Here is a 17,031-nt window from a genome sequence, read left to right on the forward strand (position 1 = left end):
TGTGTGGGATGCACTCTGGAGGATGTCTTCTGAAAGAGACAGAGGTAGTGTGACTACTGAGTTGACAGCCTGTGTTTCAAAATGTGTGAGTAAAGGATGAGATCTTTTGGAACTAGAATTGTGTGTCTTGTAGGCAAAGGACTTTATCAATGGTGAAACGTTATGTTTTCACAGACTTTGGGAGAAAAAAATAAATGTAATTTTGAGTTTTTTATGTCTATGAAAAGCATTTTTTCTGCAAGCAGAAATCTATCATTTAACCTTCCCAAAAGTCCTTTGACCCTCAAAGTATGTCAAACTTTCTTTGCAAACATTGAGACTTTCCATTTGGGGCAGATTCAGAAATATCCAGTTTTGCTGGTTTTGCCACCACAACTCTGTGTTGGTTGAGATGGGGAAATGTTGCCATTTGATCAAATTGTGGAATACTAATGAAAATAACTTAAGTATATGACTACTAACCAAGTGGAGAAACTGCACTAATGGCACTAATCTTGTGCAACTGCTTGGTAGGATCCCATACCTGGATAGGTTAATTATAACTAGCAAGTTTCATAACAACATGTTATAGACTTTGTCTATCCCATTGACTGCTCCCTCTGTGTTCACTTACATTGTTATAAACCTGTCCTCAGTTTCAGGTTTGCAATGAAAGTTTTAGCACCTGCAGCAGATTCTATACTAATGAAAAACTATTTTTTCATTATTTCCATTATATGTTTCTTTAGGTTTCCTTTGCCTTTATTGTAAATGTATGTGTAGTTCCCATTGTGTGATATACATATGCTGAGTGGAGATATAAACCACTTAACATGAAATCCTTTTCCCACTGAAGTCAATGGCAAAACTCCCCTTGACTTGAATGGGGCCAGGATTTCACTCCGGATCTTCACTGATTTTTATATATTATCATAACTGGGAGTAGTGGCTTTACAGCACTTAAACTTTTCTGTCTGTTTCTTTAAACAGATATGATATAATTGCTAGCTTGTAGTATTTTTATTTTTTACTTTTTTATTTACTGCAGCAGGACTATTTCGCTAATCCTGTCCTTTAAGACTGTTATTATAACAAAAAGTGCTTTGCCCTGTACTTCATATTGCCAATATTTCTCTTCTTCTCTATTCCCCCACCTTTATTGTGGACTTACATGCCTTAAGAAACTTCTAATTTGATTCCAGAATTATTTGTTCTTATCCAGGGATGAAAGTAACTCCAGACACTTACCGGTACGGGGCCAGGGCTGGATCTGTCCCCCGGAAGGGGCGGTGCCTCAGGCGGAAGAGGCGGGGCTGGAGGTCAGCATCCCCAGGCCAACCCTTCCAGGCCGCCTGGCCTGCACTGCCCAGGGCTTCAGTGGCGATTTAAATTTTAAATCGCCGGCCCCGGGGCAGCTGCTCCCTTTGCCCCCCCCCCCATTGGCGGCTGAGGGGGCAGGGATGTTAAAGCATTGCAGGGTCCTTTGCTGCAGCAGCTTTTTAACATTGCTGCGCCCGCCACCCCCCATCGGTGGCCCCGCTGGTAGGGCCGCCGATGGGGGGGGCAGCAACGTTAAAGCACTGCCGTGGCAAAGGACCATCTTGTGACGAACTGGGCCTGTTCTTACTGTGGTCTGTGAATGCTGACAGGGGAGTGTGGCTGGGATAGTCTGCATTGGAGGATGGGAGTCTGCCCGAGGGCGAATACCTGAGTGTGTAACATGAGAACCCAGGAAGGGGTTGGAGGCCAGGTGAAACCTTGGCCCGGGAGACTGAACAAAGGCGGTGGGAGGGGTCGCTGAAGGCAGAGTGCTGGAAGCGGGCTGGAGAGATGGCTGGGAGGCAGAGATGGCTCTGACCCCCCAAAGGGGGGTGGGCTGGGATGCCCTGGGACCCCAAGCTGGACCTAACAGAGGGGGGGGGGCTGTTGTCTGTGCCTGCAAGACCTGTCTTGGACTGTATTCCTGTCATCCAAATAAACCTTCTGCTTTACTGGCTGGCTGAGAGTCATGGTGAATCGCAGGAAGCCGGGGGTGCAGGGCCCTGAGTCCCCCAATACTCCGTGACACATCTTTAAAGGGCTGCCCCGGCAGTGCTTTAACATCTCTGCCCCTTTTGCCTCCCCTGTCGGTGGCCCTGGTTGTACGAACCCTATCAGCAGGACTGCCAACGGAGGAGGCAAAAGGGGCAGGGATATTAAAGTGCTGCCACAGCAGCACTGCGTACGGGCCGGTGCGGGTTCTTACCGGTACGCCATAACAGCTCACTTTCACTCCTGTTCTTATCCCTAGTAGGCTTTATGCATAACTTACGATTTCCAGTCAGTGCTGCATTATGAACGTACTTTGATGTACCGCAAGCCTTTTACATTGATGGTGGAAAAGCAAAAATTAACAGACTGGGGTGATTTCATATCAGTAATAACCAAAGCAAATGATATGATATCTCATCAGTAGCAACATAGGTTTTTATATTCTTCTGTTCCATGGGAATTAAAAAATATTGCTAGAGAATAAATTATACTCCTCTGTGTGATGGCCAGCAGATATACCATCTTATGTTATGCACCTGTCAAATGTCACTGACTGTGAAGGATTAAGACTTTGAAGAGAGAAAATCCAGGGTTCTTCAAGAGGCTGGCGATTCAGTAGGTGGTACTTTTTCCTCAGAGTCCATACTAAATCAGTCAGTGCTCTGGGATGATGATAGGAGACACTATGCCATCGGAGGTGCTGTTTTTCAGATGAGACAAAGTAGATGTGATCTTCAGTGGTCATAAAAGTTCTCATAGGACTTCTTCAAAATAGGAGTGATCAAATTCCAACTTGGTTTGTTACATCCCTATTTCTATTTCAATTTCCTTTGTGATTTCAATTGGTCATGGTACTCTTCCTGAGATACTTTTGGATGGGAAAGCGCTATGCATGTTCTCGTCATTATCATTCACTTGTAAAATGTTGTGAAGTATTACTGTGTGCTGTTACATAGCTGCTACGTTCCACCCCAGATATGGCTTCATTTTTATGGTAGGTGAAATGATTCTTAAATAGTTTGTAAATTATTAAAGTAGTCTGAGATGCTATATAAATGTAAGATATTATTATTTCACCAATAAAAAGTTGTAATTTTACCATTTGTCTTCTGGCGGCCCTACAAATCTTTAAATCAAGAGTTAAGAGTTGGTGGCATGACACCAAAACATGGACTGGATCTACAACATAAGTATAGGTAGGATATATAAAAGCACTCACAGAAAACAGACAAGCAACAATAACTTTGAAAGTGGTTCGTGTTGATTCATTGTGAGATCTGGGTGGTGGCCCTCAGGGGTAATAGGAGACCCCATTAGCTGACCCTGGCTGTGATTGAATTAGTCTGATCCTCTTCCTATTATTCTCTTGGTGCAGAGCATGTTACACTTAGCATTTCAGTTATTGTACTGCAGCAAAACGTCTTCAAAAGTATTCACATTTTCTATTCTGTAAGAAGAACTGTAAGATTATGTAAAACTAGGGTGACCAGATAGCAAGTGTGAAAAATCGGGACGGGAGTGGGGGGTAATTGGCACCTATATAAGAAAAAGCCCCAAATATCGGGACTGTCCCTATAAAATTGGGACATCTGGTCACCCTATGTAAAACATATGATGAAATACAGACTGAGGACACAACCCTGCAAAGCCTTATGCAAGTGAATAACTTCACTCAGATGAGTAATACCATTTGTTTCAAAGGAACTACTTTCATGAGTGAAGTTATTCACATGCATACATTTTTGCAGGATTGGATCTTAAGTGAGTACCACACATTGTCTGATGAAAAAGCTTATAATAAGTAGAGTGGGGCAAAAAATTTTGGGATGAATAGTTAATTTGCCAAAAATGCAGTTTTGTGAACAGAAAATATTCATGAATTTGGGTCAGATTTGGCAAATAATTTCACCACGGAAGAAAAGAACATTTTTAAAAGTCTAAATGGAAGGACATTATGTTTCAAAATGTAGCTATATTTATTTTTTATTTAAAAAACAAACAAATGAAACAACAACAGCAACAGACAAGAATTTCATTCTGGATTGAACAAAATGTATTTTTTGACTTAAAACAAAAAAAGAAATCAGTTTTACATTTCAGTGAGGAAAAACTGAAAAAAATTCATTTCTGGTTGTCCTGGAAAAAAAAATCATTTTGGATTTTTTTTTTTGGGCCATTGAACCAAAAAATCAGTTATTCACTCAGCTCTAACAATAAGTATAGCATCTATGACTGTGCTTTGCTCATACCACACTGTGGGAGAAAGATACTCACAAGTGTTTTTTGTTGACATACGCCAATCACTTATGTTTTGCTCTTATGATATGTATTATCTCTAGAAACTCTTGATCACTACAACCTGATGTCCTATAGCTAGATGTAGTTTAGTGAAACATGCAGGTCCACTTTGAGTTTTAGGTCTTAGCAGCCATTGCCATCCTTTTATCCTGGTGTTCGGACCACATGTACAAATGCACTAGTTGGTATAAAGTATATGCAGTATGAGCAGAAGTGGAGATGTTGGAAATGTTTATAACCAAATGTGAATGCAGATGGTTTGGGATTTCATTACAAAACCAAACCTGGAATGCAGAGATATGTAAGTTGGAAGTGCCTAATTTTGCACAGTCCTATATGCCTTTTTACCAGCTTTGCTAAAATGACTCTGGAATACAGAAAACAGTTCTCAGCCCTTCATGATTAGTACCTCCAAAAGTTAAAGAAAGAGCAGAAAAGGGAAATTAGAATATTAAAGAGGATTTGACATAAAATGAGTGAAATTGCTGGAACTTTCATGTAGTCTCACTGAAAGCTGATTAAAGGGATAGGCAAAGACTATAAAAATGTGAAAGTTGTTAATACAAGAGAAGAAAAGGGACTTCTGTCTGTAGCAGACACTATTGAAACAAGGAATAAGAATCTAAAACTGAAGAGGGTAAAGTTCAGGTTGGATGTTAAAAATGGTGAGTCCTTGTGTTTTGTTTAGCTTATACCCATCACTGGGGTTTATGAGCACCTAGTAAAATGGGATTTGGCAAAAGAATAAATTTCTCAGTGCTCATGATTAGAAGTTTAAAAAAATTAAAGACCTAGTGGGATTAGTGTGGGGTAATATCATACTGATTGTGGGGATTCTAAACATCCCAGAAGGTCTCTCCCAATTCTAACATGTATTACGCTGTGAATATAATCACTGTCACGGAGTCACCGGGCGATGCTCTGGAACTGCTCCCTATGAAGCCAGTCAGGACTCTGGTGAAGTCTCCTTCTGTGAGCAGACTGTCTTCAGGGCAAGAAGCTCACACGTCTTCACCTTCCTGGGTCTGACCTTGGAGCATTCAGCATCCTCTGCCCCTCCATGAGCTTCCCACAGCGAGTCCGCCCAGACGGGGTCCTGGTGAGCCAGGGGGCCCGGCACCCCAACTCCGCAGTCAGACGTGACTCTCAGCCGGCCAGTAGAACAGCGGTTTATTAGATGACAGGAACAGGGTCTAAACCAGAGCTTGTAGGTACAGAGACCAGGACCCCGCAGCTGGGTCCATTTTGGGGGGCAGCGAGCCAGACACCCATGTCTGCCCTCACTCCACGTCCCCAGCCAGCCCCAATCTGAAACCCTCTCCAGCCCCTCCTTTCTGGCCTTTGTCTCTTTCCCGGGTCAGGAGGTCACCTGATCTCTTTGTTAATCTTTAGCTATCCCCTTGCAGGGGGGAAGGATCCCAGCCATCAGTTGTCAGGAGACAGAGTGTCGGCCATTTATGTGCACTGGCCCTTTGCTCTGCAACAGTCTCACCCCCTAGAGACTTAAGGAATGCATAGGGGAAACTGAGGCACCCACACAATATTCAGAGGAAACAGTAAGAACAGTCCCACTTCGTCACAGTCATCTTAAAGCATAAATTAACACAAAGAGCAATCAAATTGAATTAATGTAGCCATAGCAAGTATGGGTGTTTCCTGCATTCCAGAAAATATGATTCAGTTCATGGTAGCACCATACAAATAAAATTCACCATACAGTATTTGGTGAAATTTAGTCTTTGAACATCAGTTACACCGTCTGAGGATGAAGTCCACAGAATGGCTATATTAGCAGACCTGCATTATTAATAGCAGAATTTTTATAATTTCTCTGCTGTTGGGAAAAGTAGCTGTAATGTTGCCTCCTTTCTAGAAGAAGAATTGAAAAATGAAATCATTATGAGATCTAATTCACAGAAAATTTCCATATTGTATTCATGCTGCCTCAAGGTTATGGAGTGAAGTGATATATATATATATATATATATATTGGGGAACATTAGATTTATTTGGCTTTGTTTTCCACTTAGAATTCTGGCAAATGAACACCACATCACAGAAGTTTGTTGTAAAGCCAAGACACAAAAGGAGTAAAAGGCAGGTATGTGCCCATACAATTTCTAAAGAATGTGCCACCAGACTTGGTTTGCAGCTAATAAAGGAATCTCTCCAGATAAAGTCCTATTGCTCGTGTTGTTTTAGCATGAGACCTACATAAATAAATAAAAACAGTTGCAAAGGCAGTATCTAACATCTGAGTAACATTGCTGAAACCTGCTGAAGAAATCCCTCCTTAGGCGCTAAGCATCTGTGTTGTATCATGCAAGTATGAGCTACTGGAAATGCAATTTCAAGAGAACAAACAGATATCCCAAATCTGCTGATGTTGTCATGCTTTGCCATGGCTTTCCCTCTTGCAAACCTCAGCTACATTTATTCTGCCATTACTGGATTGCCAAACCGCAGCATCTGGGGATTATGATGTTGTTGTTACCTCTAGAATGAAATGATCTTTGTTCTTTAATTGAAGTTAGAAATACTGTACCAATTTGAAATATAGTGTTTGGTTCCTTCATTGAAAAGAAAATATGTTATATGAAATGAAAGCAGGACAAATTAAAATTTACTATTATAAACCGAGAGCACCATTCTTGTTTATTATGATGAGAGGTCATTAATTGTGGACATTTATCTTAAGTATGAAAATATAATATAAATCCTTTATATTTGGGATGAGTGTTATGACCAGGTTAAAAAACAACTATTTATTCCACAAGATTCACTAAAGTTCAGATTTTTAATGTGCTCTCAGTAGATACTTCTTGTAGCTTTTATTTTTAAAAAATCTCCCGCAGCACAATGAGCCATGTAAAATATATATGCCACTTTTTAAATTTGTTCTGATAATACAGATATGCATTTAGTGGAGCACAGTCAGAGGTTATGGTAAGGCAGATATAACACTTTAATTTAAACACACTGGATTAGATAAAACAATAAAACAAGTTTATTAACTAAAAAGAGAGAGGTTTTAGGTGAATACAAGTAATGAGGCATAAAAGTCAGAGAAGGTTATAAGAAAATAAAGTTAAAATGCTACTGGAGCCTAACTTAACAGTCTATATCAGATTCAAGCAAAATTTCTCACCATATTCCTTCAGCAGTCTTTCTGACCTAACCCTCTAGGTCAGGACCTCTTCTCCCAGAATCCAATGAAGTCTTCCTTTGTTGCTTCAGGTGTAGAGAAAGTGATGGGAAGGGAGAGAGAGATGGGATCTCTTGGGTGTTTGCCCCTCCTTTTTATAGTTTCAGCCTGCCTTTTGAGAAACATTTACAGCTGGGTACCAGGAGGCAAAAGATCTATGTGGAAGGATGTTCCCTGCTTCTTTTTCTCACCTGTGTGAGCTGCCTTTGTCTCCTCCTGCTTGATGACTCTGTTTCAGTGGTGAGTAAACTGTGGCCCGCGGGCCACATGCGGCCCATCAAGGTAAGCTGATTGCGGGCTGCAAGACATTTTGCAGATGTTGATCGTCCGCAGGCATGGCCCTCCACAGCTCCCAGTGGCCGCTGTCAAGGGTGATTCCCCACTCTGGCACTTCAAGTGCAGAAGGTGGGGGCCAGCAAGGATTTTAAAGATTAATACTGGCCACTCCAGGCTTGTATTAAACTACCAAGGTTACAATTTCTCTCTGACCTTGGATGGGTAGATGCTGCCACCACCCAAATGCAAAAAACCCCTTTGAAACTAGAAAGGCACACTTGGGAATTCCTTCCTGTGGGGTACCCTCAAGCCCTTTCACACACACCCTCTCTGGGAAGAGCTGAGAAAGAAAAACAAAGGAAATCAGCTGTTGCCACCAGCTAATTTAACAACATGTGCACAAACCTCTTAGGACATCAAAAATCTAATCCTGTTCTTAAAAAAGGTAAATGTTATTAAAAACAAAAAGAAAGAAAATACATCTGGAATTTAGGCTTATGCTAGATTTTAAAAAACCCACTTACAAAATTTAAACATCAAGAATAACCTTCTTGAGGTCCAGCTTAAAGGTTACAAGCAAAACAAAAAGCATTGGGGCTGACACAGAGAAGTCCACTAGCCAATAAGAAATAAACCTAATCGCGTCTTTCTAGACATCCTCTAATTTACGTACATATCTGGGATTTCAGATAAGCAATCTCTAGGTATGATTTGATGATTTTTCATATCTGGCTTAAGCTTCTCACAACATAACTGCTCCCTGTTCCCCTCTTTCCCGGAGAATCACAACACATAGACAAAGGGAAGTTTTTTCCCAATTTTAAAAAGTTCTAGCCCTTCCATTGGCTCTTTTGGTCAGGTGCCCACTCCTTTCCTTTCACCTGTGGGCTTGTTAACCCTTTCCGGTAAAGCAAGTAGAGAACAACCACCAAGAGTGATTCCATAGCCAACTGGCTGGTTGGGTGTCCACAAAAGGGAGCTATCCCCCCTCTCGTTTATCACACCCACGGTTCGCCGTTCCCAGCCAACGGGAGCTGCAGGAAGCAGCGGGCCACAGAGACGTGCTTTCCATCACTTCCCACAGCTCCCATTGGCCAGGAATGGTGAACCGCGGCCACTGGCAGCTACGGGGGGCCATGCCTGCAGATGGTCAACATCCGCAAAATGTCTCGCGGCCCGCAATCAGCTTACCCTGATGGGCCACAGGTTGCCCACCACTGCTCGATTTACTGCTTAAGTACAAATTAGGCAGAGCACACAGACTTGTTTGCCAACCTCAATTTGGAACATGTGTTAATAACACCATACGTGGAACTTTATAACTTCACATACAATGTTGCCACACATATTTTATGAGGACAATATTGATCACCAAATTATGAGTTTTCAAATTATACCTTACAAGACATACATTGTATAAAGATTATTACAACATTGTGTAGGGTTTGGACAGAGGGGTACATTCTGTCACAGAGTGAGAAGGTGCGAGCAACAGAAAAGGAAGATGATTTCAGCAGCAACTGTTCGGAGGGAGATGAGAAGTGGGAAGACCAATGGCATTACATGATCTTTTATGAGCTCTAAATTCACTTAGAAATATATACTTGTATTGATACTCTGCAGTCATGATTATCTCCATGAGTATGATACATGCACAAACACATCCCAGAAAAGAAGCAGGGATTGAATGAAAAACAAGACTAAATGGCTCAAAGAAAAGATAAGCGCATATTCACTGCCATGAAAGAAACCAGGGAAATAAAAAAAAAAAATGGGTCACATAAATAACTGTTGTGAAATTCACTTTACATCAAATAGTGCTAGAGGGATTGTTTGACTTTTCATAAACAAGAAGCAGTTGCTCTAGCTTTATAGCAACAATAATAAAATAATTCTGCTGGGAAGACCAGGGAAAATAAAGGCGTCATTTAGAAACGTGGCTGTGAATATCTGTAAACTGGAAGGAAATGTGACACTTAATTGACTGTGTATTAATGATAGTTGACTGGCTGATTTAGAATTTGAATAAACAGTACAGCCCTTACAAAAAGGCTTTTTTGGGGGAAAAAGATAATTGTGCCATTCTGAGAGTTTGTAGCAATTCTGTGAGTTTACAACTGGTACCAAACAAGTTTTTAAAGATGTAGATATTATTTAGGATCTCTTTCAGAAATCTAGGGTTCTTTTAGAAAGTTCTAAGTTTATTTTGTAGGATTTACACCTATTCTGGAGGGAATGGGGGCAGAGGACACACTACAGTATATATATACATTTACATTTATTATATATCTATAATTTTCTGTTGACCCTCCAAAAATAATCTGCAGACCAGATGCGGAGTTAAAAGATTCTTCCTATTTATAGCTTGGAAACACAGGCAGATCTGACATATGTACAAATGTACAATAGTTTTTTAATAGTTCTACAGTCAGTATAAATGACAAAAAATGGTGGAAGGATGGCAGCATTTCTAAGGGCTTGTCTATACTTATGTGCTGGTTTGGCGGCAGGCAGTCGAATAGCATCTTGTCTGGACGCGATAAATCAAACCCAGAAGTGCTCCTCGTCGACTCCGGTAATCCTGCTTGGCGCGAGGAGTATGCGGAGTCGATGGGGGAGCCTGCCTGTCACGTCTGGACCCCGGTAAGTTCGAACTAAGGTACGTCGACTTCAGCTACGTTATTCACGTAGCTGAAGTTGCGTACCTTAGTTCGAATTGGGGGGTTAGTGTAGACCTGGCCTAATAAACGAGAACACAGGGAAATGAATTCATAGAATCATAGAAGATTAGGGTTGGAAGAGATCTTAGGAGGTCATCTAGTCCAACCCCGTGCTCAAAGCAGGACCAACCCCAACTAAATCATCCCAGCCAGGGCTTTGTCACGCCGGGCCTTAAAAACCTCTGAGGATGGAGATTCCATCACCTTCCTAGGTAACCCATTCCAGTGCATTATCACCCTCCTAGTGAATATTTTCCTAATATCCAACCTAGACCTCCCCCACTGCAACTTGAGACCATTGCTCCTTGTTCTGTCATCTGCCACCACTGAGAACAGCCAAGCTCTATCCTCTTTTGAATGCACTCCCCCCTTTCAGGTAGTTGAAGGCTGCTGTCAAATCCCCCCTCACTCTTCTCTTCTGCAGACTAAATAAGCCCAGTTTCCTCAGTCTCTCCTCATAAATTGTGTGCCCCAGCCCTCTAATCATTTTCATTGCCCTCTACTGGACTCTCTTCAGTTTGTCCATATCCTTTCTGTAGTGGGGGCCACAAAATTGGACGTAATACTCCAGATGTGGCCTCACCAGTGCCGAACAGAGGTGAATAATCACTTCCCTTGATCTGCTGGCAATGCTCCTACTAATGCAGCCCAATATGCCATTAGCCTTCTTGGCAACAAGGGCACACTGTTGACTCATATCCAGCTTCTTGTCCACTGTAATCTTGAGGTCCTTTTCTGCTGAACTGCCGCTTAGCCAGTCCGTCCCCAGCCTGTAGCAGTGCATGGGATTCTTCCATCCTAAATGCAGGACTCTGCCCTTGTCCTTGTTGAACCTCATCAGGTTTCTTTTGGCCCAATCCTCCAATTTGTCCAGGTCACTCTGGCCCCTATCCCTACCCCCTAGTGTATCTATCAAGCTTAGTGTTATCCACAGACTTGCTGAGGGTGCAATCCATCCCATCATCCAGATAATTAATGAAGATTTTGAACAAAACCGGCCCCAGTACCAACCCCTGGGGCACTCCGCTTGATATCGGCTGCCAACTAGACATTGAGCCGTTGATCACTACCCATTGAGCCCGATGATCTAGCCAGCTTTCTATCCATCTTATCGTCCATTCATCCAATCCATACTTCTTTAACTTGCTGGCAAGAATACTGTGGGAGACCATATCAAAAGCTTTGCCCTTGTTGATGTGGCAAATTAAGATTTGTTTCCCTTTAAACAACTTGTTTGTTAATCTTTCTGCAGGTTCATCAGATTTCACGTAAAGTTGAGGAGGAAACAAAATACATTGAGTTAATGATTGTGAATGATCATCTAATGGTAAGACTTGCGTACTTCGCTATTTGAAATACATCAATAATTTATGATTGTCTTATCTGCCTTCAAGGTGTAAACAATAAAGTACACCAATGATCTTATTAATACAGTTTATTTCCTAAAGGGGGGACTGATTCTGATCTCACTTATATCATTGTGTAACTCCAGTGAAGTTACTCCTGATTTTCACCAGCATAACTAAGAACAGAATTAGACCTAAAAAATGTACAGAACAAGAATTTGACACCGAATGACCTGCTGTATATCTGACTCCAAACTGATGGTACATTATATTTACCTATAATAACTAAACAATCCATAATGTTAGTCTGCAGTTTACAAGTGACTGTGCGCAGAATCGTTGTTGTTGTTGTTGTTGTTTTTTTAATGAGAATGCACCTCACTTACTTTGTTACAGTACTAAAGGGCTCTTTAGCCTAACGGAGAGAGGCATACCAAGAATCAACAGGTGGAAGTTAAAGCCAGACAAGTTCAAATTAGAAATAAGGCACAATTTTTTAACAGTGATGTTCATTAGCCATTGGAAAAAATTACTAAGGGGAGTTGTGGATTCTCCATCTCTTAAAGTCTTCAATCAAGACTGAATGCATTTCTGGAAGCTATTGGTTAGTCAAATGCAAATGATAGGGGTCAATACAAGAGTAACTAAACGAAATTCTCTGGCATATGTTATACAGTAAGTCAGATTAGATAATCTAATGATCCCTTCTAGACTTAAACTCTATAGCTCTAAAATTGTTATGCTTCCCTAGGCTTTTTTCAATTATGAACAGCTTCTCCTAAGCAATGCCCACATTTGCAAAGATACCCATCAAATTCTAGAAGGAATACACGGCCAGCCTTAGGTAATTTAAATAACAGAGCTTTATTCCTTTGAACCCTGTGTTGGGTGAGCGTAGCAATAACGTCGAGGGTGACAGTGATTTCTATGTCACAACAGAAGATGGTAGTTGGTGTTCAGAATTCTCTTTATTATAGTGGCTGTGTTTGAGCCAGAAGAGCAGGAGTCATTGCCTGCTACATTATATACCCATTTGAACACAGCTGTTTCCTGTTTAAAGTTTGCACATTAATTTTCTTGCAGGTTAAAATCATTTGGTAAAATGTCTGTTCACTGAATAAACACAGTGATTATTTCATTTGCCTACCACTATGAACCTGGGTACATATTAGAGAGAGGCATTCATTATATTTTAAGCAGTACACTTTATGCTAATCCTCTTGCGTTTACAACACTATCTGAACTCTGAGCACCTAGTATCTTTTTAAGGGTCACACATTATGTTGCTGAATGTCCAAACAATTAGAATTAGATAACATTCTAGCAAATATGTCTGTTTAACTTACCTTTTTCCTGTGCCTTATAATTGCTGAATTCCTGCCCAATTGAGTACATACTGTTATGCCATGTCTATACGACAGCGGCAATGCTAAGCACTGCAGCTATGCTGCTGTAGCTGTAGTATAAGTGCTTCCTATAACAATGGAAGTGAGTGTTCTGTCACTGTAGCAAGTCCATCTCTCCGAACAGCAGCAACTAGGACAATGGAAGTATTCTTCTGTTGACCTGGCCACGACTACACTGGGGTTTAGGTCGGCAATAGCTACGGCTTTTTTCACATCCCTGAGCGATGCAGCTATTTGATCTAACTTTTAAGTGTAGACCTGGCCTTAGTGATTTCACAGATGTGATAAATCACTCTCTGTTCAAGGTAAGCAAGCTGTTCCCAGGGCTCATTGATTCTGCAGTACTTCTTGCTTAATATTCTCATTTTATATCCTATAGAATATAAACTGTGACTATGGAACTTGGACAGAACCATCAAATACTGGAGAATTCTAAATGGATGTAACTTTACCCACAGGCAGTTTCCTATCTCTGACTCTAATCTGCAATGGATGTAACACACCAATGTATCTTATGGTAGCTGGAAAGAAATGGATATATTCAACATGCTTACTGTCTGGTCGATAAGACCCAAACTTTGCCTTACCGTAAATTTTGTATTGCCTGGTAATGCATAAAAATTCACATCGTTTGTTAATTTCTCTATGATGGAGAGATAGATTTAAATTAAAAGCAAAACAAAACAAAACAAAAAACACAATACAATTTCCCCTGTTAGGCAATTATCTGAAAACAAAGAGTGAGTGATCAGTGCTGAATCTTCAGCAGCAGTTAGTTCTAGAGATGTGCTCACATAACTGGGTCACAAACAAGGAAGTAAACCGAATGTCTCCATGAGAAATTTTGGTTGGAAAATATCAGTGTTTGCTGAAAAGAACAAAAATAGTCTTAAAATACATTTTATATCCTATCTTTTATTATTGATTCTGAATAATTAGCATGTATATAGAATATTTCATCTGTAGATCTTAAAACCTTAATTTCAAAGCTAGGTAAATGGAGGTATAGGGAGATTCAGGGCCTGATTTTCAGAAGAGCCACTTATTTCTGTTGAACTTGTGGAAGCTCAGCACTCCTTGAAAATGAAACTGTATGTGATTTGTGCAAGATCACACAGTAAAACAATGGCAGAGCTGAGACCAGAACCCTGGACCATTCTCTAAGAAGATATTGTAAACAGTGATGAATTAAAAACAAAAGTGAAAATGTAGATAACATTGTCCAGTGTCCTTGAAAAACTTCTCAAAACATAACTGAAAATAATGTTTAAATAACTACTATATTTGTGAGAGAAGATGGGTGAGGTAATATCTTTTATTGGACCAACTTCTGTTGGTGAAAGAGACAAGCTTCTGATCTTACACAGAAGTTGGTCCAATAAAAGATATTATGTCACCCACCTTGTCTCTCTAATATCCTTGGACCAACATGGCTACAACAACACTGCAAACAATAATGAAAGATAAAATTTTTGTAATATTTCTGTATGTCCAGTGCATGGTAACAAATTAGTTTTAGCTAAGGTAAAATATTTATTTTAAAAAGCTCTTCTGTAGTGCAACTACCAGTACTGAGATATTTTTGAAGTTCAGTTTTTTTAAAGGTTTTTTAAAATATTCTAAATTCAGAACTAATAACTAAAAATACAATATAAGCCCACAGCCCTGCAAAGATGTACACAGTTGTTGCCTCCTCCCCCATAGCAGGAGAAGAGTAACCTGCTGAACTCTCTGAGCTTGGGAAGTACTTGGGAAAAGGGGCTGCAGTAGGAGAAGCTGGCTATGGCCCAATAGCTGGCCTGACTTACAACCCCAGTTCCAAGGAGAAAAGCTGGGATGACTCCCATCTTAAGGAGAGACAGAGGGACTACCTAAATTACAACTCCGTGACTTCTTCATTTCCGACGTCTGTCTTGTCCCAATTGCTGGATGCCTTAAAAAAAAAAAAGAAAGAGCTGGTCTTCCTGCAGTTGGTGCTGGACCCCCCCACATGCAGATTTGGGAGGGTAAATGTCTCACAGTGGTTTGTTTATGCCCTGCTGTTCAGATTTCCCTCCTTGAGAGGAGGAGGCCTCACATCCAACTTCTGGTACCCTGTGTCATGGTGGACTGCCTTCAGAGTACCCCCTTGTGGTCCTAAAAGTGCATTGCTCACAGCACCCACTTGGACTGTTCTAGTCAGTTACACAGACCAGATTAGGTCAAAGCACTTACCCCCTTTGTAGGTTTATTAACTCTTTCTGCAGAGTGAAACTCACTTCTTTAGAAGCTCAAGTTCTCGCCCACTCTGGCTCTGTATAAAAGTCCTGGTAGGTTTTTCTTCCCCCTGTTTATGAGGCCTCTCAGCCTCCTTCCTGGAGCTGGGATTGTACTTCAAATGTTCAGCCTCTTTTAGGATTGTCTTGGAGTCTCCAAGAATTGAAGATTAATCTTTAATTAAAGATTATGTCATGTGATGAAGCCTCCAGGAATACGTTCAACCAAAATTGGCAACCCTACCCTCTCAAGTTACGAGTTTCTAGCTCTCCTCCTTGGAGTTGGGTTTCTTTAATGCACTTTCTAAACATTAATTAATGAATCTTCACAACACCATTGTGAGGCAGGTAGGTAATATCCGTATCTGAACAATTTGCTAGACACAATTTTTTAACATTTCAGTCAGCGCAAAAGATAAGCAGCTTGAGCACAGCTTCTGCTGTTGATAGATTCATCTTTTGCTTTATGTTTTTCAATCAAAATTATTTTTTAGTAATATGTTTCTAACTGGTCTGTGTTTGTTTTTCAGTGTAAAAAACATAGATTATCAGTCGGCCATACGAACAGCTATGCTAAATCAGTGGTGAACGTGGCAGATTTAGTAAGTATTATTCAACGAAATGCTTTTCTAAATGTGTTGTGAACCATGTGGTTGTAGTGCCGATAATTGTAGGAAATGTTATTTCACAGATATACATGATATTAATTTATGTGAAGATTGCAGATGTTAATTTAGCTCCCAGTACAGCACGGTATTTAAGCATGTGCCTAACTTTAAATAATTTCAGTGACTTCACATGCTCAAGTACCTTGCTGGATTGAGGTTTTTAAAGCACATCTTATTCAGAAAACTACCCAGTAAGGGTAATGTATTAACTATAGCTGCAACCAGGAAAGTGTCTACAACTATAATGCACTAAAATATAAGGAGAAATTGTATGTTTTATTCAGCCTTTAAGAAATTTGAGTTCATATTATTTTATATGGGGCAGGGGAATATAGGTAGTTGTTGGGGCTATAAATCACACTACAAATGTGCGTATACTATAAATGGCTACTGTGCCCAGAAACATTTCCAGGATTTGCAAATGAAAAATAGTATTCCCACTGTTGAAGTCCTTTGGTCTGGGACACGATGGTTCCTGATAAGTCACTCAGTCTGAAGATAGGCACTGCTGAAGATTCTGTAACAGTGGAAGTGGTCAGGTCTCCCTGATACAGGTACCTGTTGCATATATCTGTTGAGGAGTATAGAGCCCTGTTGTGTAAGTGAAGTATGATGGACACTATAAAATACAGATAAACCCTGATTTTTCTGAACCTAAATCTTCGAGTTATCCAGAATTCTTGTGTGGCTCTTTAGAGATTTGTATCAAATCTCTCAATTTATTCTTACAAAGGTTTTAGAGTCCCAGAGATCTTTGCAAGGCTCAGATCCTACCAGGAGCTCTTTGCTGGTGGACCCTTGTAGTCATGCAGAACTGCTTACTGGTGTGTGGCCTAAAATCTGGATT

The 17,031-nt window shown here is 40.6% G+C and overlaps 1 protein-coding gene across 1 annotated transcript in view; it reads left to right on the plus strand.

Moving 5' to 3' along the window:
• Positions 1-17,031, plus strand: part of ADAM22 (ADAM metallopeptidase domain 22) — a 197,503-nt gene that overhangs the window by 119,567 nt on the left and 60,905 nt on the right. The window contains exons 8-10 of the mRNA XM_034760385.1: positions 6,339-6,409; positions 11,762-11,836; positions 16,047-16,118. Coding sequence (XP_034616276.1) covers positions 6,339-6,409; positions 11,762-11,836; positions 16,047-16,118 — 218 coding nt within the window. The remainder of the gene's footprint in view (positions 1-6,338; positions 6,410-11,761; positions 11,837-16,046; positions 16,119-17,031) is intronic.

Source organism: Trachemys scripta, chromosome 2 (assembly GCF_013100865.1).
Source record: "Trachemys scripta elegans isolate TJP31775 chromosome 2, CAS_Tse_1.0, whole genome shotgun sequence".
Lineage (NCBI taxonomy): Eukaryota > Metazoa > Chordata > Testudines > Emydidae > Trachemys > Trachemys scripta.